The sequence below is a fragment of the Dipodomys spectabilis genome, unplaced genomic scaffold (assembly GCF_019054845.1).
Source record: "Dipodomys spectabilis isolate Male_0828 unplaced genomic scaffold, ASM1905484v1 ptg000140l, whole genome shotgun sequence".
NCBI classification, from domain to species: domain Eukaryota; kingdom Metazoa; phylum Chordata; class Mammalia; order Rodentia; family Heteromyidae; genus Dipodomys; species Dipodomys spectabilis.
The window spans coordinates 3,832,190-3,855,518 of record NW_024870817.1 but is presented as its reverse complement, the minus strand read 5'-3'; the positions used below and the strand labels follow the sequence as shown (position 1 = coordinate 3,855,518).

General features: G+C 35.7%; 1 protein-coding gene across 1 annotated transcript in view; it reads right to left on the bottom strand.

The window, feature by feature from the left end:
- Slco6a1 (solute carrier organic anion transporter family member 6A1) overlaps positions 1 to 23,329 on the bottom strand; it is a 52,089-nt gene that overhangs the window by 21,593 nt on the left and 7,167 nt on the right. The window contains exons 3-7 of the mRNA XM_042691008.1: positions 22,704 to 22,889; positions 19,319 to 19,412; positions 12,051 to 12,178; positions 9,408 to 9,511; positions 4,076 to 4,220 (exon numbers count right to left, since the gene is read on the bottom strand). Of these exons, the coding sequence (XP_042546942.1) occupies positions 4,076 to 4,220; positions 9,408 to 9,511; positions 12,051 to 12,178; positions 19,319 to 19,412; positions 22,704 to 22,889 (657 nt within the window). The remainder of the gene's footprint in view (positions 1 to 4,075; positions 4,221 to 9,407; positions 9,512 to 12,050; positions 12,179 to 19,318; positions 19,413 to 22,703; positions 22,890 to 23,329) is intronic.

The window sequence follows — 23,329 nt, the reverse complement described above, 5'->3', positions numbered from 1 at the left end:
TACCACTTGAGCCACAGCGCCACTTCTGGCTTTTTTCTTTTTGCTTATGTGGTGCTGAGGAATCGAACCCAGGGCCTCAGGCATGCAAGGCAAGCGCTCTACCACTGAGCCGCCTTCCTAGCCCCCAAAAAAGCAATTTTTTAAAGTGAAGCTTTGAAACAGAAACTTGATAGCCTAAGACTGATCAGAGGATGGACCAGATAAACCTCACAATTCACTCTTTGACAGTTTTATTTAACCAATAGGACTAATAAATGCAAGCACATAGGAGTACAAACCAGATGGGGTAGTATACATCTGTAATCTTAGCTACCTACATAAGAGGCATAGGTAGGAGGATTTTTTTTTTTTTTTTAAATTCCGGTTGTGGGGCCTGAACTCTGGGCCTGGGTGCTGTCCCTCAGCTCTTCAGCTCAAGTCTAGCGCTCTACCACTTGAGCCACAGCGCCACTTCTGGCTTTTTTTCTTTTTGCTTATGTGGTGCTGGGGAATCGAACCCAGGGCCTCATACATTGCAAGGCAAGCGCTCTACCACTGAACCACCTTCCCAGCCCAGGTAGGAGGATTTTGGTTCAAGGCTTGCCCTGGGCCAAAGCACAAGAGTCTACCAAAAAAGTAATCAAAGTAGAAACTGCTAGGAATATTGCTTAAGTTGCAAGCATGAGACTCTGATTTCAAACTCAAGAACCACCAAAAAAGAAAAGGAAGAAGGAGTAAAAAAAAAAAAAAAAAGACTTGTCATTGAAATGTTCCAGTGTTCAAGGAGAAATGGCCAGTAGATCATACAACCTCAGGAGACCATGGAATTCTCTCTAAAATAAAGTCTTCTATTGGAATTCTCCCTTCCTGGCAGGATCAATACACATTATTTACATTAATTCTGAGCACAATGATTTCTGCAGTCCAATTACAAGAGGTGATACAAAATTTGTTCCCAAAATTAGCTAAAATAATCAGATACCATCTTAGTCCTGGAAAGTGCTCTACTAAGCCAGATCACTATCCTTGTAGGTCAAAGCCAAATATTTAGTTAATAATACATCTGTTATACTTAGTTTAATATGTGAGGCTAAGTGCAAAAATCAATATATAAGCTTAAGGGAAAATATGACAGTTATAGGATTTATTGACCTGGCTGGGTCCAGATACTTGATGGTCTCATCTATCTCATGGAATCAGATAATCTTATTCATAGTAAATATTATTAGAAACAAATTGGACTTATTTAGTGTGAACCTGTCGATTATAAAAATCAGAGTAGCCAAGAATGTGGTTTATGCCAGGCGCCAGTGGCTCACACCTGTATTCCTAGCTACTGAGGAGGCTGAGAGCGGAGGATCACAGTTCAAAGTCAGCCCGGGAAGAAAAGTCAGTGAAATTCTTATCTCTAATTAACCACCAGAAAACCGGAAGTGGTGCTGTGGCTCAGGTGGTAGAGCACTTGCCTTGAGTTGAAGAGTGCAGGGATAGCGCCCAAGCCCAGAGTTCAAGCCCCATGACCAACCAAAAAAAAATGTGGTTTACTCACAGGAAAATCTATCATTATGTTCATGGAAATAGATCTGTACCATGTTTTGGCCTTTGAAGAAGTTTCCAGTCTATAATGCAGGGCCTTTTATAGAAAATTCTATTTAATATCTAGATTTTAACTGAAGTTTTTTGCATGGTTAACATTGCTTTCCAGAAAAGGCCAACAGCTCTGTACATATGACCATATGAGATGATGTTAAGCAAAATGAACCTTAAGATAGGGACACAAATATTTTTTTTCTTTCTTGCTATTGTTCCTAACGTATTTATTTTTTGTTGCTTTGTATGTTCCTCCCTCATGGTATAACCCCTATTTTCACTGTATTTTATCTCAGTGCCCTGTATCTTGTATATACACTTCTCTAATTTAGGGAGGGGAGGGAAAAAAACCAAAATGCTTACATAAGAACACAGGTTGACTCATGTAACAATAAGATATACAAAAAACAAACAAAAATTGCTTTCTAGTTGACTCACTTAGCTTATGTCCATTCCTTCTTTCATATCATATTTCATATTAATATTACTTTTTACTATTCTTATATTTGTTACCCAAAAAGTTGCAACATGTGTCCTTAACTATTTATTGAATAAAATAAGTCAATTCTTTTAACTACTTTCCCATTAATCCTAGAGTATTATAGCACTTAATTCTATTAGCAACTTTTATGGAGGAAGCAAATTCTCAATAACTGAGATTGAGGATTGATTACACAACAGGAATTCACCTCTAATGACAAATGAAGAGCAACTTTAGTAAATGTACCCAGGTGTATATTGATAAGTCTATTCACTACATTATATGAAAGAGCAAAACTTTGGAGGTAACTTTATATCTGTTATTAGGATAATATGTTCGTGCATAAAATCTCGTACTACAATTAAGATGCATTAAGTAGATATATGGCTACCTGAGTTGGCAGAATGTATTTTCTCATAAATAAAGGTAGCAATGAACAGACAAGGGTCTCATATCTAAAATATACCTGGAACTTAAAAAATTAAATCCTCCCAAAACAAATCTTCAAAGAAACAACTGCCCAATAAATAAGTGGGCTAAAGACTTAAAGAGAAACTTCTCTGAAGAGGAAAGAAGGATGGCCAATAGACACATGAAGAAATGCTCAACCTCCCTAGCCATAAAAGAACTGCAACTCAAAACAACATTGAGATACCACCTCACCTCAGTTAGAATGGCTATAATCAAAAACTCTAATAACAACAAATGCTGGAGGGGATATGGACAGAAGGTAACCTTACTGCATTATTGGTGGGAGTGTAAACTGGTTCAACCACTTTGGAAAGCAATATAGAGGTTCCTCAAAAGACTCCACATAGAGCTCCCCTATGACCCAACAATCCCACTTTTAGGCATTTACCCAAATGATCACAAACAAGACCACACTAAAGCTATCAGCACGACTATGTTTATTGCAGCATTATTTACCATAGCTAAGATATGGAACCAACCCAGATGCCCCTCAGTAGATGAATGGATCAAGAAAATGTGGTATACATACACAATGGAATTCTATGCCTCATCAGAAAGAATGACATTGCCCCATTTGTTAGGAAATGGAAAGACTTGGAAAAAATACATATATTAAGTGAAGAAAGCCAGGCCCAAAGAAACACAGGTCCCATGGTTTCTCTTATTTGCAATAACTAGTATATGTCTGAGTCAAGCAGAAAAGGTCAGGTAAGTTGATGGAAAGGGAATGAACCCCAAGTTAAGTATTTAAATGTGTTTTTTTCCTTTCATGCAATTGTTTCTAACATATTTATAAGATGATTTCTATGTTGCTTTGTATGTCCCTCACCCACGGTATAACCCATGCTTTCACTGTATTTGATGTTGGTATAATTTGTGGAGGAGAAGGGCAAAAACAAATGGTTTAACTAGGGATACAGGTGAATCCATTGCAACAATGAGATGTACAAGTCGTTATGTCGAAAAATGAATTTTGGAGAATCGGGTGGGGGTGAGTATGGGAAGGGATGGGAAGGGGAAACAAAGAGGAGGCAACAATGCTTGATAAGAAATGTACTCGTTATCTTGCCCATGTAATTGTAACTCCTCTGTATGGTATTCTCAACAATAAAATATAAATAAATAAATAAATAAATGCAGCAAGGAAAAGTTTATATTAAATGATACGTGAATGCTAGACATATTTAAAGAGAAAGTACAGAGAAACAAGCAGAGATTCGTGGGAGGTTGTGAGACCCAGAGTTCAATAAATAAACAAGAGAAAACTGTTCCAATCTGTAAGGAGACTTCATGGTAATTTCAAAAAAGTGATTAAATAAGGAGTGGGAAGAAGAAAAATGTAGATACCTTACAATATTTAACATATAAAAAATACTGACATAATAATAAGGCTGTTCATACTTGTTCAAATTTCAGCAAAAAGAGTTGAAGTATATTATTTCTTATATATATATATATATATATATATATATATATATATATATATATAATCTGCTCTATCTCTCCATAAGGACTTAATACAAACTCTTTGAAAAAAACCTATGAGAAGTCTACCTGTAAGCATAGTTGCCATCCTGGGTGTTAATATAAATTGATTTTCTATATATACAGGCAAAAACTTGGAAGCTCCAATAATAATTAAGGCTTCTATAGATTTGCACAGAGTTTGGCACATGAACAGTGGATTCTTCATCAGACCCTAAAACAGAAATAATTTTTGTCATATATTTTATTAAGTCAAGACCAGATGCATTTAGTCATATGTTAATGATCAATCTATAAAAATGTGCCATGCTTTATCTAAAAATTATATATATATATAGTATGTACATGTTATCCCAAACTATGTATATATACATATAAATATGTAACCCAAACCCAAAATATATGATTCACCAATATACACATTCCATAAAAGTTGGAGTTTTTTTTGTTGTTGTTTTGTTCTGTTTTTTTTGGGTCCGGTCGTGGGCATGAACTCTGGGCCTGGGCGCTGTCCCTCAGCTCTTCAACTCAAGGCTGGTGCTCTACCACTTGAGCCACAGCGCCACTTCCAGATTTTTTTCTGCTTGTGTGGTGCTGAGGAATTGAACCCAGGGCCTCATGCATGCAAGGCAAATGCTCTACCACTGAGCCACATTCCCAGCCCCAAAGATTGGAGTTTTTGACCACTTATGCTTAATTTGGTCTTTATATCTCCTACAATTTTTATTTGTGTGCCTCAAAGTTTGTTGAAAAGCTTTGAGAAAAATCTTGTGCTTTGTGAGATATAATCATATTTTGCATATTTATCTAATTCAGCTATCTATTTAATTGTGCATAGCAGGATTTCACTGTATTTACCCATTCCCATAGGTGATTTTGTTACAACCTACACCTTACTGAAACAAAGATGTCTGGATTTAAAGTCCTTGAGCAGTTGAGGACCAGTAGTTCACACCTGTATTCTCATCTACTCAGGAGAAAGAATCTGGAAGCATGGAAGTTCAAGGCCATCTTGAATATAAACATGAGACATCCACACCCTCAGCCAAAAGTTGTACATAATGGCACACACTTGTCATCCTAGCTATATGGGAAGCATAAATATGTGATAGCAGTCAGTCCATTAACATGAGCAGGAGCCTACTTGAACAATAGCAAAGGTTAAAAGGTCTTGCAGCATGGTTCAGGTAGAGTATCTGCCTAGCAATCACAAGACCCTTAGTTCATTGTCCAATACCACTGAAAGAGGTGAAAGAGGAGAGAGAAAAGAGAGGGGGAGGGGCAGGGAAGGAGGGAGGAAGAGACAGAGACAGAGAGAGAGAGAGGAGAGGAGGAGAGGAGGAGAGAGGAGAGAGAGAGACAGAGAGACAGAGAGACAGAGAGAGAGAGAAGAGAGAGAGAGAGGAGAGAGAGATCCCTGTACTATTAATGTCCCATGATTCCTTTAGAAGTATATATCTAGGATAGAATTACTAGGAGGGGATAATAATGAATTTAATCATTTCTCTAGATTTTTCTCTAGAATACATTTTTCAATATAGGACTTTCATTTTCTTCATGTTTCAGCTTCTGCTTCCTAAAATCCAACAGAGCACTATTTAAGCTTCTGCAAGTACTTCCTGAGTTATACTGTTGCATTATTAAGATTCCTTGAACTTGAGGAAATCTTATGATTGCTCATGCAGGTTGGGTCATAAAATGATAATATGACTTTCACTTGGATCTCATTGTCTCAAGACTCTTGTCTTTGAACTTAGTCACCATGTTATGGGATAGTCCAGGCCAGATAGAAAGGTTATGCATGAGTGATCTAGCAAAGAGCAAGTTTTTAAAACTAATATTTGAGCAAAGAGGGAGAGATGATCCCATTCCATAGACATTGATCACTCTAGTTAATTCTAACTACAGCTGAGAGAAGTGTGCCCAACTTGTGCATTCATGCAGAAAATAGACTTTTTTTTATTATTTTATATAATTTTTATGGTGGTTCGTTAACTGGTATGTAATAAAAAAAAGTCTGACATTATTTGCTAGTTTCCAAAAATTAGCCATACAGACCTACACACACAAACACACACACACAGAGACATGTATGTATGTATATACATAAGTATAAAAGTTATACATATATAATTTTTAGTACAAATTTCAGGTGTAACTGCATTTCTTCCTGTATTTTTTAGCTATTCGTTATGAGTGTGTCTATGTGTATATGTGAAGTGATATTTTCATTTCTATTATGCTTCCTGCAATTTTTCTGAATATTTTCTCAAAATTACTTATTCATTCTAACTATTAACTTCTTTAATTTGGGTATCTATTACTTATATATTATGTTGTCTACAGGTTTCTTCATAGAAAAGAAATCCTGAGTTTGATATAATCTAACTCATAGGTTTGCATTGTATTTACCCTACTGAAATTTTGGTTAACACACATATTCCATTTTCCTATTACAAATATATTTCATTCATTTCTAACATGGAACTGAGTTGCTTTATGTAAAACATTTGTAAACTTGGAAACTACCTTTGAACCTTTGTGACTTTACCATTTTATCACTACAATACAAAATCAAAACACGAAAATAGAGATTCTACCTCATTTTATACTTAGGGAACAAATTTTCCATCACTTATACTGAATGACTACTTTTTGCTACTTATTTTATCATATAACAGACTTGTCTTTTTTCTTTTTTTTTTGTTCTGGTCCTGGGCTTGAAATAAGACTGTCTCACAAATTTGTCAACCCAGGCTTGCTTCGAAGAACTATGATCCGCAGATCTCACCCTTTTGAGTAGCTAGCATTACAAGCATGAGGCACCAGTACCTAGTTACATATTCTTTTAAATATACACTCTCTGCTGCTGAGTTCTCTACTGTATTACTCTTGCATATTTATCTGTTTGAAGTAAAATACTATACTATTTTTACTATTATGATCTTGTAGATATGATAATGTATACTAGGTCTTTGCTGTCTGTTTTAGTTATTTGTGATTTTATTCTGCCATATTAACTTTAGAACTCATTTGTCATTTTCTAAAAAAAGATGAAGTTCATGGCATCTTAACAATTTCACTTGCACCGAATTTATAGATTATTTGGGAAATAAATCATGTACATAAACAAAACTATTTCATCGATGAACATGATATATTTTTCACTTTATCCCCATCTTTTTTAATATAGATGATTAGTTTAAATTTTTCATAAAGTTTTTAGGCATCTCTGTTAATGAGTTTCTGAACTATTTATAGTTTGTGATTATTTTTACTGTACAATCTAATAACAGACATATAAACAGGAAAAAAGTATTCAAATTATCTTTGCCGATAATATCTTATATGATCAAAAATCTACTCAATATCAAATGGCTATCACAAGTGATATATTTAGATTTAGGATACAAATAAAAACATAAAATTCAGTAACATTTTGTATGTTCATAACAAACTTTCTGAAAAATAAATCATAAAAACAATTACCAACGTAACAGCTACAAAAGCACCTAAGAAAAAGCTTAACAAAGAAGATGAATGATCTTTACAATGAAAAGTGAATAGTGATGATTAAATAAATCGAAGAAATGAAAAAACATGGATGTTAGATGATCATTGTTTGGAAGAATTCATATTAGTATGTCTGCACTACAGTGGTAGTCTTGCCTGGCATGCATGAGGCCCTGGGTTCGATTCCTCAATACCACATAAACAGAAAAAGCTGGAAGTGGCTCTGTGGCTCAAGTGGTAGAGTGTTTGCCTTGTGCTGAAAAGCTGAGGGACAGCTCCCTGGCCCAGAGTTCAAGCCCCACAATCAACAAAAAAACAAAACAAAACAAAATATAATCAATTGATCAATGAAATCTTTATAAAAATAACAATGATATTATTCACAGAGTTGTTAAAAATAAAGTCCATATGAGAGCAAAGAAGACTCCAAATAACTGAAGCAATCTTTTAACCAACATAACATATTGTGTTATCATATACACAAAATACTACAGCTGAACCTATTGGTTAATGCCTGTAATCTCAGTTACTTAGGAGGCAGAGACAGGAGGATCTTGAGTTCAAGATCAGCCTGGCAGTTTTTGAAACAAGATGAAAGCAGAAAAGCTGGGTTTAGTCTCCAGTACCAAGAGGAAACAAGCTAAAGAAACAGAAAGAGAGAGGGGGTAGAGGAAGGGAGGGAAGGAGGGAAGGAGGGAGGGAGGGAAGGAAGGAAGGAAGAAAGGAAGGAAGGAAGGAAGGAAGGAAGGAAGGAAGGAAGGAAGGAAGGAAGGAAGGAAGGAAGGAAGGAAGGGAAGGAAAGAAGGCAGGCAGGCAGGCAGGCAGGCAGGCAGCACAGAGTCATATTTACCAAAGGATCATGTTGCTTATATGAAAACAAATGGGCAGGTAGATAGTTTAGAAATAAGGACATGTATCTACAGTGTACAGATTGATGACAAATGTGCCAAAAATATAGATTGGAGAAAGGGTAGGCTTTGGGGAACTGGGTATTCATTTTCAGAAGACTGAAACTTGACCCCTGTTAACATTACTCTACAAAAGATGTGTACAGGTAATATTTTTAAGATGATTCCAAAAGAACAGGAAATAAAAATAGACATATGGGGTTATATAAAACTAAAGCACTGCAGCAGAACAAACAATGACCAAATGAAGAGAATACCTAGAGAACAGGAGACGATAACTGCCAACTGAATTAATTGTCAAAGGATTAATATCCAGAATAAACAAATGAAAATATTTAATAACAAAATACCCAATTTAAGACTAGAACATAAGCTAATAGAGAGTTCTCAAAAGGAGAAATGCAAATGGTTAGAAATATGAGTAAAAAAATCAATAAAACTGTCACAATGGAAATAAAAATCCAAGTAGAATTACAGCAGTTAGAATGGCTACTGTTAAAAAGAAAAAAATTGTTAAGGATGTGGACTAAAAGGAACTCATACGCTTTTGGTGGAAATATGGATTAGTCCAGTTTTATAAAAATCAGACTTGATGTTTCTCAAAAACCTAAAAACAAATTTACCACATGATCTAGCTACCTCACCTTGGCGTACCTGTGTTAGTCATCTTTCTATGACTATAACAAATATCTGAGGTAGTATTGAGAAAAAGTTTATGTGGGGTCACAGTTTTAAAGACTTTGTATGTGATTGGTTGATCCTGTGTGCCTTGGGAATCCTGATGCTGCACAGCCAAGACACATGAGAATTAAAAAAAACAAACAGGAAGAGAGTCCCACAATTCTCTTTGAGGTACAACCTTAATGACCTGGGAGGGCTCATGATTCCCCCAAAAGTACATATAAAATTGAATATACATGGTTATTTTCTTAAGCCCATTATCAAAAACTGAATTGTTCATGGAGAATATTTTACTTTACCCAAATAGAAATAAATAAATCCTTAATGTTAGCTTCAGATTCCTTATCTTTGGTGTAAATCAAGGTGTTTTCTTTCTTTTTCTCAGCAGTTATCTTTTCTGAACCTATACATTAACAAGCAAAAGAATCTTATGACATATCCAGTAATTAGGAAAAATACCAGAATCTTATCGGATTAAAATGCACTGTGCTAAAACAAAACTAAAGCCTAATTCTCTAAAACCACAATACCAAAACTGTTTTTAAAATATTGTTCTTATCTTAGTAACATTTGCAAATGAAAAACTGGCTTATAGGTTTTTGCCACCAGCAGTTTGCATCTTCCTCTGAGGAAATTTCAATCAAGTTCATGGATGGTACCTTGAATGTAAAATTTCTAACCATAGTGAGCAGAGATGCCAGAACATTATCTGCAGGGCAGACAAAGGTAGAGCTGAAAATGGATGCCCAGAATGGTCAAGATCTATTCAGAAAAAAAATCTGTTGAGACAAAAGAGAAAGTTACAAGAGTCCAAATGGATTCATACTGGGCATAGTGGCTCTAATCTCAGTACTTAGGAAGTACAGTGAGTTCCAGGTCAGTCCAAACTATGTAGTGAGACTCTGTATCAAAACCAATAGCAAGATTGAGTCACTGCGGCCACCTCTTTCAAAAGTAATTTAAATCTACTAGGTTCTGAATAATGGATGATCACACCTGAATATTTCACATGGGCAATTTAATTGTGTATCTTATTCCTAACCCTTAAGCATATACTATCATGGCACAACCAATTATTAGTCTATTGTGCCATTTAATTATCTAGGCCATATTATTACACCGGGCAGTTATCTCTTGGCTACTAAGGAAAGAAAGGCCTTTTTAAAAGTTACTCATTTATTTATATTATTTTAAAATAATTGTACAAAACCCTCTAAACTCATTAAGAGCTGAAAAGTGTTATTCCTTTAAGGATTTAAAGGATTTAAAATCAACCTCCTGTATCAGAAGGTATTTAGTATTGAAGTAGTACACTGTTTATATAGTAGAACTATAACTGGGTCATTACTAGGTTGCCATTTTCATTTGTTTCTGTGGATAAGGAGGGATTCAACATGTTAAATTAATGGAGTTTGAGTATAACGTTGTTTTATATTTTATAATTCTTTGCATATTATTAGCCTTTTCCACACACAGGAAATACATTTTTACCTTTAAGGGATTTTTTAAACTAATTTCTCTTTGGCATCTCTTTTAATAAAAAGTAACTTGTCTTCTGGTCCTAATCATGGTAGCCTAACAATTGAATTACCTGCTTCCCAAGTTTTCTGTGCTGCTTCCTAAATATGATAGGAAAATTACTTTCAGTTCCCTTTTCTAAACAGGGCCAACAGTCCATTTTCAACCCAAGTCTGCTATTGAAAATACCATATTGGTCCCCCATATACTTTTTAAATTAAAAAGGACAAAAGGCATTTAGGCATGAAAGATAGATATGGTCAACTAAAATTAATTATTATTAATAGGGCTAGACTGAGGCAAAGGATAGTAAAGTGTTTCTCTTACTACCTTCTTTTAGATATTAAGTTATAAGAATAGGTGATGTAAAAGGTCTGTATGAATTTATCCTCTCCTTTGAGATGCTAAGAAACCACAAGGCTCCTTGAAGATCTATAAAGACAGAAACCATGACAAGTATGTATGGCCAAAGGAGCTGTGAACGTTACCTGTTGTAAGCCTCACCCATCTTATTCACCCAGAATCATTGTCTATGGCCTGGGAGTTGCTAACCAACAAGACCACTTCGATTCTCCCAGCTCAGACAAGGGACAGGGGGGAAACCAATGCAACAGCGATATTCACAAGACAATACGCTGGAAATAATCTGTACAACTCTGGGGAGAGGGTATTGGTGGGGGAAGTGGGAGAAAATAAGCTAAGGTGTAAAAAGTTTGACAAGAAATGTACTTATTACTTTGCTTATGTAGCTGCAACCCCTCTGTACATCAACTTGAAAATTAAAAAATTAAAAAGGAAAGTATAAAAGCTAGAGATACTTTCATTTTGAGCCTTTAACTTGCATTTCTTTCATAGAGAAAAGGAAATGTTTTGTTTCTCCCCATTTTCAATGTCTCCCTATTGATCTTGTTATACTAAAACAAGCCCGTACTTAATGTAAAAAAAACAAAACCAACTTGATTTCTCTATGTGCTTTGTAATGTTTCCACAATAATCATTTCAGTACTGTCTTAGAAAAATCATGCGAGGTAGTAGTACATATATTAAACAATGCTTGGCAAGTAGATTTCAGTATACTTGAATTTTAAAAGACAATTGTGAACTCTAGATATAAGATATTATTGAAAGAAAATAAATGAAAATATATGCATATGAACTTTTGCTATATCAATTAAATATTTGTCAGCAGTCATTTCATTTGTTCAAAAACAGGAGACTTGACACTATATGATAGCCCTCCACCAATATAAGGGCATTTACACACACACACACACACACACACACACACACACACACACACACACGCACACACACGCACACACACGCACACACACACCGCAGAAAAGTTAAAATGTAGTTCAGGCATGCTCTGATACCGAGTTTTAGGGAGGACAAACAGTAATGAATTATATTTTTATACTCACCTAACATAACAGGTGGAAAGCATAAAAGTGGTATAAATGTGGACCATGCAACTGCAGAGACAAAAAGAAATTCCATCCACCAAGCTGAGTACCATTTTACAGGTTGATCACTCTCATAGTAGGTAGAGCTTCAATGGAAAAATATGAAAAACCTGAATGTACAGCCTTTTATTAAAATAAAGTCACAATCAGAGAAATAGAGAGGAAAAAAGTGAACATTTTCTGTTTGTTGGTAATTTTTCAGTATTTTTGTTGGTTTAGATGATAAGAAGTGATTATTAGCTTTTAATTATATATGTATCACTTTGGCCTCAAAGGATTAAAAATTTCTAAATGTATCTGTCTCTATCTCTTTTTCAATCTTCTTCCTTCCTTCCCTCCTTCCTTCCTTCCTTCTTTCCTTCCCTCCCTCCCTCCCTCCTTCCCTTCCTCCCTCCCTCCCTCCTTCCTTCCTTCCTTCATTCCTTCCTTCCTTCCTTCCTTTCATCTCTACTGGGGCTTGAACTCAGGAACTGGGCATTGAACCTCAGCATTTTTGCTCAGTGCTAGCACTCTATCACTTGAGCCAGAGTTCTACTTCCAGTTCACTAGTGGTTTATTGGAGATTAGAGTCAGATTGTCCTGCTTGGGCTGGCTTTGAACTGCAATTCTCAGATCTCATTCCTAGATTCTCTCAGAGAGTCTAGGATTATAGGCATGAGCCACCAGTGCCAGCCTTCTTCTTTCTTTTCCTTGATGCCAATAAGATAGTAAAACAGGTTTTATTTGTTCTAACTTATTTTTTTTATATCAATAACTTTGCCTTTGAAAGACTCTTTTAAGTTTTGCATCTCCTTTAAAATCATTCCTGTCAACTTGTTCAATCACTCTGGCAAGCAGTATGGAGGTTCCTCAAAAGACTACACAAAAAGCTCCCCTATGACCCAGCAATCCCACATCTGGCCATTTACCTAAATGATCACAAACAAGGCCATACTAAAGTTACCAGCACAACTATGTTTATCACAGCATTATTCACTATTGTTAAAATATGGAGCCAACCCAGATGCCCCTCAGTAGATGAATAGATTAAGAAAATGTGGACTATATACAATGGAATTCTATGCTTCTATCAGAAAAAAATGACACTACCCCATTTTAAGGAAATGGAAAGACTTGGAAAAAAATCATATTAAGTGAAGTAAGCTAGGCCCAAAGAAACATAGGTCCCATGGTTTCCCTTATTTGTAATAATTAGTATACATCTAGGATAATCTTAGAAGATGAGTAGAATAGCTGAATAGCTATGTACATATGACCATATAAGAGGACGCTAAGGAAAATGAACTCCAAGCCATGGAAATAAAAGGTTTTTCTTTGTTGTTGTTCTCCATGTACTATGTGATCTCCATCTCTCTCTCCTTCCCCTCCTCTCTCTCTGTATGTGTTCATTCCCAATATGGTTTACCCCCTGTTGACACTGTATTTGATTTTTATACCCTGGGAATTGTACTCTGAACTAAGGAAGGGAAGAGGAATAATAAAATGGTGAGAAAAAGGACCAAGTGGGGCCTATGCAACAGCAATACTCGCATGACAATCTGTACAATTTGGAGCAAATGAGGGGAGAGAAAGAGGGAGAAAATGAGGGCGGGAATAACAAGTTAGACAAGAAATGTAATCACTACCTTACTTATTTAACTGTAACCTCTCTGTATAGAACCTTGACAATAAATTTAAAATTTAATAAAAATAAAATAAAACTATTCCTGTCTATTTAAATCATGCATTATGGCAAGTATGATTTGGGGTTTGCATAATTGATCTTTCATGTCACATGACCCTTTGAATCACAAATATCTCTTGCTTGTTTTCTGTTCCTCCCTGTGGTTTTTCTTAATGTCCTTTTGCTTCTCTCAGAATTTTGCAATGGGTAGGGTAGGACAGGAAAGATTTTCTGCTAGGATTTGTTCATTTTCTCTTTCTCATAGTGTTTGAAGTTTCAGAATGCTTTATCTGTGGTTAAGGCCAATAACGAATATTTGTAGAGCATTTTTTATGGTTTCATTTTATATGAGAGAAGAGATTTGGAGAAACTTATACCCCCAATATGTTCACCCCACACACCACTGAAGAGTGTCTCTAACCAATCATGGAAGTACAATGACCATATCCCCAGAAACCTCAACTGGAAGGGTTAGGTTTCTCACAGGTGACCCTGTTATCAACCAAAATCCAGTGAATCCTGGTTCATAGGTCTGGGAATATATCCCCAGACTTTTCACTGTTGGGATGACTTTATATCTATTTCTGGCCTTATTGAATAATAAAAATATCAGTCAAGCATGATGTAGGGTTGCAATGTCCATTTCTTATTCCAAATTACCACTCAAGCTACATCTTCCCTTCTTTACATTGTTCTTCTTACTGTAGTGAGCATTAAACTCAGTGCCTCAAACATAATAGGAAAGAGTGCTGAAAATGACCTCAATTGCCACCTCTCTTTTTCTTTCCCTTTCCATTCTTTCTTTCCTTCTGTCATGGGGCTTGAACTCAGGGGGCTGGGTGCTGTCCCAGCTGAGTGCTATCCCTGAGTTTTTTTGGGTAAGGCATGTTGTGCACTAGCTCTACCACTTTGAATCACAGCTCCAGTTCCAGATTTTTTGGGTGCTTACTTTGATATGAGTCTCACTGACTTTCTTGCTCGAGCTGGCTTAGAACTGCAACCCTCAGATCTCAGCCTCCTGAGTAGCTAAGATTAAAGCATGAGCCACCAATCCCAGCATGCCAACTCCTTTGGATAGGATCTTTGAAAGTTGCCTTGGCTGGTCATCCATCTGCTTCGACACTCTCTTGCTTCAGCCTCCAAAGGTCTTACAGGTGTGCAACACCACAACTAACTCTTTGTTACTTATATAAAAATTTTGTTTATTTTTCACTTTAAATGTAGATATGTATTCTAAATATAGACATACTTAATGTGATTATTTCATGTTTACATAGAATTGTAACCTAGAAAAGTGAGGGGCATCATCAAAAAAATCCTATATAGAACAAGGTAAAATCTGATAAAGTGGCTTATATTTATCAAACATACTTAGGAATTAAAATAATTTCTTCCTACTAGAAACCTTTGATCAGAAAATGAAATATCACTATGATTATATGCACAACATTAACACAGCTAGGCATAAGCTTAATGCGATGCATCCAATAAAGAATACAATAAAATTCATTGAAGGGCATAAAATTTGCAGATAGTAGTACGACATGTTACTTTTGGGCATGGAAAGATGACAATTATTCCCAAATTAATACATTAAAAATTTCAATTGAAATGAAAATACTTGATAATAGTGAATTACCTGGCAGAGAAATTTTGAAAAACAAAAGCCCTGATATTGAATGAGGAACAATAATGAGAATAATGAGTGGATGTGTGTGTGTGTGTGTGTGTGTGTGTGTGTGTATGATCAAATAGTAAAACATGCAATAACACTTCAGCAATTTTGGCCAGGTGCTATTGGCTCACACTTGTTAGCCTAGCTACTCTGGAGGGTGAGATCTGAAGATTGTGTTTTAAAACTAGCTCCAGCAGGAAAGTCTGTGAGATTCTTATTTTGGAAAATTGGAATTAGCGCTGTGGCTCAAAGTGATATATCACTAACCTTGAGCAAAAAAGCTCAGGGACAGCACCTAGGTCCTGAGATCAAGCCCCATGACCAACAAAATAAATAATCAAATAAATAAATAAAATAAACCAGCAATTAAACAATGTAGTATTGTCATGGAAATAGAAAGGTATACCAGAGGATAGACTAAAGAAACAAGAATACAACCTGTACATACGGTCAAGTTTAATATGTGGTAGTAAAAATCATTACTAAGTAGAACAGAGCACATAAACAGAATCAAATACGAAAACAATCATACAATTATTTCAATGCATGTACAAAAAGGCTTTGAAAACAATTCCACCATCATTTCATGATAAAAATCCCCCCCAAGAAACTAGAAATAGGAAGACTATACCTTTACAAAATAGAGACTATATATAGTCAACTAACAGCTATTATACTGATGGGTGGAAACTAAAAAGTAGAAATGAGGTGTGTCTTTTTATTTCATACCTATTTTTTTTTTGGTGGGTCCAATCATGGGGCCTGAACTCTGGGCCTGGGCACTGTCCCTCAGCTCTTCAACTCAAGGCTAGTGCTCTGCCACTTGAGCCACAGCGCCACTTCCGGCTTTTTTCTTCTTGCTTATGTGGTGCTGAGGAATCGAACCCAGGGCCTCAGGCATGCAAGGCAAGAGCTCTACCACTGAGCCACCTTCCCATCCCCTATTTCATACTTATTTAATGCCATGCTTGAATTCTTTAGTCAAAGAAATAAAAGAAATGAAAGAAATAAAAATACAAATAGGAAACCAAGAAATCAAATTATCCCTATTTGCAGACAATATGATCCACTCTGGGTATCAATCCAATAGAACACAAACAAGGCTTCAGTAAAACCACCAGCACAACCATGTTCACTGCAACACTATTCACCATAGCTAAAATGTGGAATCAGCCTAGATGCTCCTCAATGGAAATGGATTGAGAAAATGTGGTATCTGTACATAATGGAATTTTACTCATCCATTACGAGTAATGTTATTGTACCAATCATAAGGAAATGGAAATATTTGGAAAGAATTATATTAAGTGAAGTAATCTAGACTCAGAGAAACAAAGCATACATGTTTTTTTTTTTTTCATTAGTGGCAGATAGAATGTGCCTATAAGTCTATAAGTAAACAGCCTGGGTGGTATGCAAGCAGTACCAAATAAATTGACTTAAGAATAATAGACACAATGGATAGCTCAAATACTATAATTTATTAGAAAGACTAAGTGAAAGCCCAACAAAGTAAGCTCCCAGAAATGGGTAGTGAGAGGGCAAGGGGAGAATGGTAGACAGTGGAGGAGAAGGGGAAAGAATATAGTTGTGAATTTATTGTATATACCACAAAATTAAGAAATGAAGGAAAGAGTCAGTTGAAAGGAGGGTAACCTAGATCAAGATTATTCATATATTGCTTTGCTATACAATTGCTCCCTTGTACAACCACATAAAGATAATTTCTTGAAAGCCAGAAATATTCTAGGCAGAAACTCTCCAAGTTCACAAATATTTATGAAAAGTAGAAACATATAAAATCAACATACAACAGTCAATTAAGAGAGGACGCTGGCCCCAGCCTACTGGAAAATTACTAATATAGGATGAAATATAGATTCATTACATACATCATGCCTTATATTTAGGCCATTCCAAAAACTCCATTTGTGACCCTTGCTTTGTGTATAAAGTCCTGTGGTTTCTTCCTGGAGCTAAACCCAGCATTGAACTCCAAGACAAGAGTCCTATGCTAGCTTTCTCTCAATCCTTCTGAGGGTGATAACTTGCCTCCATCCTTCACTATGTGATCAGAGGAAGAGGAACTGGAGTTAACTACTTGGATATCTGGCTGAAACTGTTGTAGACGCTCAGTCTTAGGTATTGGGCCTGCACTGGAAGTCACAAGGCTCTTTCCAGTATTGTGTTTCATGTCTACAGCCTGGACTTGTGACTTCTCCCTCTCCAAAGTAAATTAGTCTCTCTCCATGATGGATTTATTGGGGATAGGAGAATGATAATGTGAGTAACTCATTTCCAATTTCTTAATTTTTTTTTTTTACTGTTATATAAAACCAGGTATAAATGATCTATCATCTGATTTCTTAGTACTTGTGAAAGCAGTAAAGTCTATGTATAGTTATTCAAATTGCAACAACCAGGAAAATAATAGAAATTTGTATTCTTTTGCCTTTTTCTTCCTTCTCAGTAAAATAAAATAATAGTTATTCTAATCTGGATACTATTGGCTCATGCTTATAATCCTAGCTACTCAAGAGGCTGGAATCTGAGGATCATGGTTCAAAGCCAGTCTGAGCAGAAAAGTCCATAAGACTCTTACCTCTAATAAACTACTCAGAAAAAACCTAAAGTGGTGCTGTGGCTCAAGTGATAGAGCATTAGCCTTGAGAAAAAGGAGCTCAGCCACAGTGCCCAGATCCTTAGTTCAAGCTTCAGGACCAGCAACAAATAAAATAAATAATTGTATAAAACAATATTTACTGTAGTTACTATTCAATCATGGGATTATATCATGCAATTCTAACACAAACTTAAAACATTATGGTAGGAGATGTTGCAAAGGTCTCATTTTCATCAGTTACACTCAGCATTCCACATTCTGTACATAACAAGTGGATAGCTTTGATTGGCAAGAATTCTAGGCTTTGTCCAGAGTTCAAAGGGCAAGTTAGAACTGCCCAGGAATTTGTATTAACCTCAAGAGTATCCCACAACTCATGATTTGCAGTAGTTACTGGATATCTCAACTTCTTTCAATGACTATTGCAATGACTTGAATCGTGCCCTATGCTATTCCCCATAGTGTTGACTTCTAGTTGCTCCAAACAGTAAATTGACTCTTTTAAAGCAGAAAGTAGAATGATGGTTCCCACAGATGAAATAGACTGGGAATGGGGAAGTTGTATGATTTCAGTTTTGAGAGGTATAGTTTCTAATCACCAAAAAGAATACAGAAAGAATTAATAGTAAGACTGGCATGATATTTAGTGGTTTTGATTATATAAGTAGCAAAAATACAAATACACACTTCAAATTTATTTTATACTTTAAGGCATGCATAGGCAAAACAGCAACATTTGGTATATTTTTCTTAAAAATAGCTGCATTATGTGTTTCTAACGCATTTATAAGATTATTTCTTTGTTGCTTTGTATGTCCCTCCCCCACAGTGTAACCCCCGCTTTCACTATATTTGATGTCAGTATAACATGTGGAGGAGATGGGGACAAACAAGTCGTTTAAGGATTCAGGTGGACCTGTTGCAACAATGAGAAGTACAAAATGTCATGTCAAAACCAGCTTTACAATGTCGGTGGGGGGGGGGGGTGGGGGGGGTATGATTGGGTGGGAGGGAGGGGGGAGGCTGGGAAGGGAGGTGAAGGGTAAACAAAGGAGGAGGCTGCAATGCTTGGTAAGAAATGTATGCATTATCCTGCCCATGTAATTGTAACCCCTCTGTACAGTATGTTCTCAAATAAAATAAAATAAAATTAAAAAAAAGAAAAAAAATAGCTGCATTAAAATTATGCATACATATTTGCAAGCTATACTGTCACTTCAATAAATGTTTCATAAACAAAAATAAAAGGAAAGAAAATGGCTTACCTTTGCATTAAAGTATTATTATTAGTTTTAAGATGTGGTGCTCCTACTGTAACACCCAAACCGTATCCTAATATTTCTGAAGCATCACCAATACCTATCAAGTAAACATTAAACATAAAGACATGGGTAAACATGATAAAAATTAATTGATATAAATGGATTATTTCTGAAAGCTTTTCCTATATATTTCATATTAGTTTAAATTCTTCAGGGAAACATTCCAATAGGGGACACTATGTGTCTATATTGTAGGGACAAAGTGGGTAAGGAATTGAGGTAAAGAGAGAAGAGAGAAAGATTTGTTTTAAGATATTGGAATTGTTTTACAAAAGTATGGAACACAAAAAATTTCATGCTTGTAAAGTATGTCCCAGCAGGCTAAAATTTCAGTGTTCAAGCAGAACTACTTCTTGTTACGAAGACTTCAGTCTTTGTTGTTAGGGCTGTAAATTCACAGGCTGCAACTCACCCTGTATTATGAGAGTTAGATTGCTTTACTCAAAGTCTACTGACTGTAACTGTTTGAAACAATTTAAAATCATCTAATTGTAGGAACTTCTGCTAAAAATTGTCTAAGTGTCATAACCTAGACAAGATGCATATAAAATTAACCATCACACAATCAAGTAACAGAGAAACTTAATTTCTTCTATATAATTATACATATATGATGTGGGTGTGTGTCTGTGTGCCTGTATCTGTGTCTGTGTACCATTCCTGGGGCTTGAACTCAAGACCTGAACACTGTTCCTGATCTTTTTTTTTTTTTTGGGTCCGGTCGTCGGCCTGAACTGCGGACGGGGGCGCTGTCCCTCAGCTCTTCAGCTCAAGGCTAGTGCGCTACCACTTGAGCCACAGCGCCACTTCCGGCTTTTTTTTTCTGCTTATGTGGTGCTGAGGAATCAAACCCAGGGCCTCGTGCATGCAAGGCAAGCGCTCTACCACTGAGCCACCTTCCCAGCCCTGTTCCTGATCTTTTGAACTCAAGGCTAATGTTCTACCACACGAGCCACAACTCCATTTCTGGCTTTCTGCTAGTTGACTGGAGATCAGAATCTCACAGATTTTCCTGCCCAGGATGGCTTTGAACCACAATCCTCAGATCTCAGCCTCTTAGGTAGCTAGGATTACAGGCATGAGCCATTGAAACATGGCATATTTTAATAGAACAGGTCTATATTTAATATGAATATAAGTTCAATACACTATATTTCTATTACTAAGGCCCCACAGTAACATGATACTTTTGCGTCATCACTTCCATAACTTTCACTTTATCTGCCACAGTGGCAGGAGGTGGAAATTCAGTGTCCTTTCCCATATTATAAGGACATGTGATTTAATTGGCTTGCAATAGAATTGAAAGTCAAACAGAAATTTGCTACTGTTCTTGACCAACAACTACCAAATTATCATGAATATTTTTTTGTAAAAATGAATATAAAAATCAATATTCTCTATTTTGGCCTACTGACATGATTTTTCTTATCTTTGATGGAAAAGTGTATTATTCCAATACAAAGTACCTTAACAATAAATATATAAAAACAATTTTTCATTTAATAAATATAATTATTATAGAACCACTACAAATATATTGTACTATAAATGACCTATCAGTTGCAGAATACATTGCAGAAAAAATATATTATTCTGAAATGTAGCTATGCTTACTTATTATATGATGTTCTTGCATAAAATACTGTAGATAAGGAAACTCATGCCATGTTCAGTTTCAATTAAACACAGATCATTTGTCTCCTTGATAAAGTGAACTGCATTATGTTTTCAGTAAGCTTCAATATACTGAGTAATCCCAAAATCAAGTTAATGTATGTAAGCAGATTAGTGCAATGATAAATGCTCTATCATCACCCTGAATCTACTGATGAGGCATATAACAATAAACACAAGGGCTTGCAACCTCTATCTCCAGGTTTTAAAATATTACATTTCTGATTATTCAACCCAATAATTTTAAATTCCTTCTCCATTGGAGAAATTAATTTTAACCTATATAACTTGACATTAAGATAGATCAATCAATTGATTGATTGATAGATTGATATTCTCTACAACATAAAAAGTATGTGTTTTTCTATTGTTTTATGTATTTTCAATGCATGAAGAAGACTTGAATTCCAAATCCCAAGTCACTTCTCAGAACTTCTCAGAGTGATCTTTTAATTTATTTATGCTAATCATAAAAATTAGTATTTATAACAATGTCATCACAGAACCAATACTTAGCATTATTCTATCAGTTAAAAGGATACCATCAAAATTCAAAAGTTCACTGGACATCATGATATGCCTGTTTTCTCAGCTAAACAAGAGGCAAAAATAGGTGGTTCAAGGCCAGCCCAAGCAAAAGTTAGAGAAAGTCAATCCTGCAAAGAAGATAGGAATACCATTCAGGGATGAACCCAAAGGAGTAATGCTGCTGCCAATCTCAAAATACTATTTATCAAAACAAATTGAATGAAATGGAAACATGGTTCGTTGTTGTTGTTATTGGTCATGGTAGTAGTGGAGGTGTCACTTGTTTTTGCTTTTGTGGGTTCTGTTGTTGTTGTTGTTGTTGTTGTTGTTGTGTTTCATGTCTTTCCTGGGAGCACAGAGGCTCAGAAATGGATGGAAGAAGGGTGAACAAATGTAGTCAGGATAGTAGAGGAAACTTTATGGAAAATCAACTGTGAAACTTATAGGCACTGATGAGAGGGGGAAATGGGAAAAGCGAAGGAAAAGGTGGCATTGTCCAAAAAGAAATGTACTCATTACCTGATTCATTACCTTACAGTAATCCCTCTGCACATCACCTTGTAATACCAATAAAAATGTAAAATTAAATACAAAAGCAAATTGCAAAGTCCCAGATATTCAAATAAAATAGTTGAATCTTGATTTAAAAAAAAAGATAGACATGGTGGTGTATGATTTTGGTTCCTGCTACTGGGAGGCAAAAATTGGAGATCCTATCTGAAAAAACAAAAACAAAACAAACAAACCAAATAGAACTGGAGAATAACTCAAGAGGTAACATGCCCTGACTTCAATTCCTGGTATCTTTTTTTTTTTTTTTTTTTTGGTCAGTCATGAGGCCTGAACTCAGGGCCTGGGCGCTGTCCCTGATCAATTTTGATCGAGGCTAGCACTCTACCACGTTGAGCACAGCAGTACTTGTGGTGTTCTGGTGGTTAATTGGAGATGAGAGTCTCATGGACTTTCCTTTCCAAGCTGGCTTTAAATTGTGATCCTCAGATCTCAGCCTCCTGAGTAGCTAAGCAGAGCCACCAGCACCCAGCTCCTGGTATTTTCCATAAAAACTATGAAATCTCAGTGAAAATTCAAAATGACTTAATCATTAAAAAGAAGAAAAACTTGCCTAAATAGATGCCAGATGAGTAGGTAGAGACATTGTCGTCAAGAAGGGTCATCCCAAGGATATAAAGAGGCATTCCTGCAATTCCTTGAACCATCTGTCCAAGGATGAAGAAAACTAGATACTTGATTTGGAATATTGTTCCAGATCTTGGGCAAAAATTGATATTCTTGTTTTCCTGGCAAATATCTTTTGAAAAGATAACAATTAAAATTTTAATAGACTTAAACAGCTAAGCACACAATGAATATGTAGTCATTATCAAGTATTTTCTGTCTATAAGCTATAGCTACCATTCTGCTATTGTTTTTAGCTAATATTTAATTTGCATTGAATGTAGTCACATAATCAATCATCATATTCTCAGAAAAATGCCCTAATAAAAATATTTATGGCAACTCGGGAAGAGATAGTAATGCTATAAACCAAAAATAAATGTACATATATGTCTGTTTACATATATGTAGTATTTATGCAGCAGCATATCACACATATTTCTTTATACACACATATAACGTAAACTCATTTTCCTCTATTTTACATCATATTCTTCTAATTTTTAATCTAAAATAAATGTATTTCTAATTTCCTGCACTATCTGAATAATCAAAACTTACCTTCTGAATGTA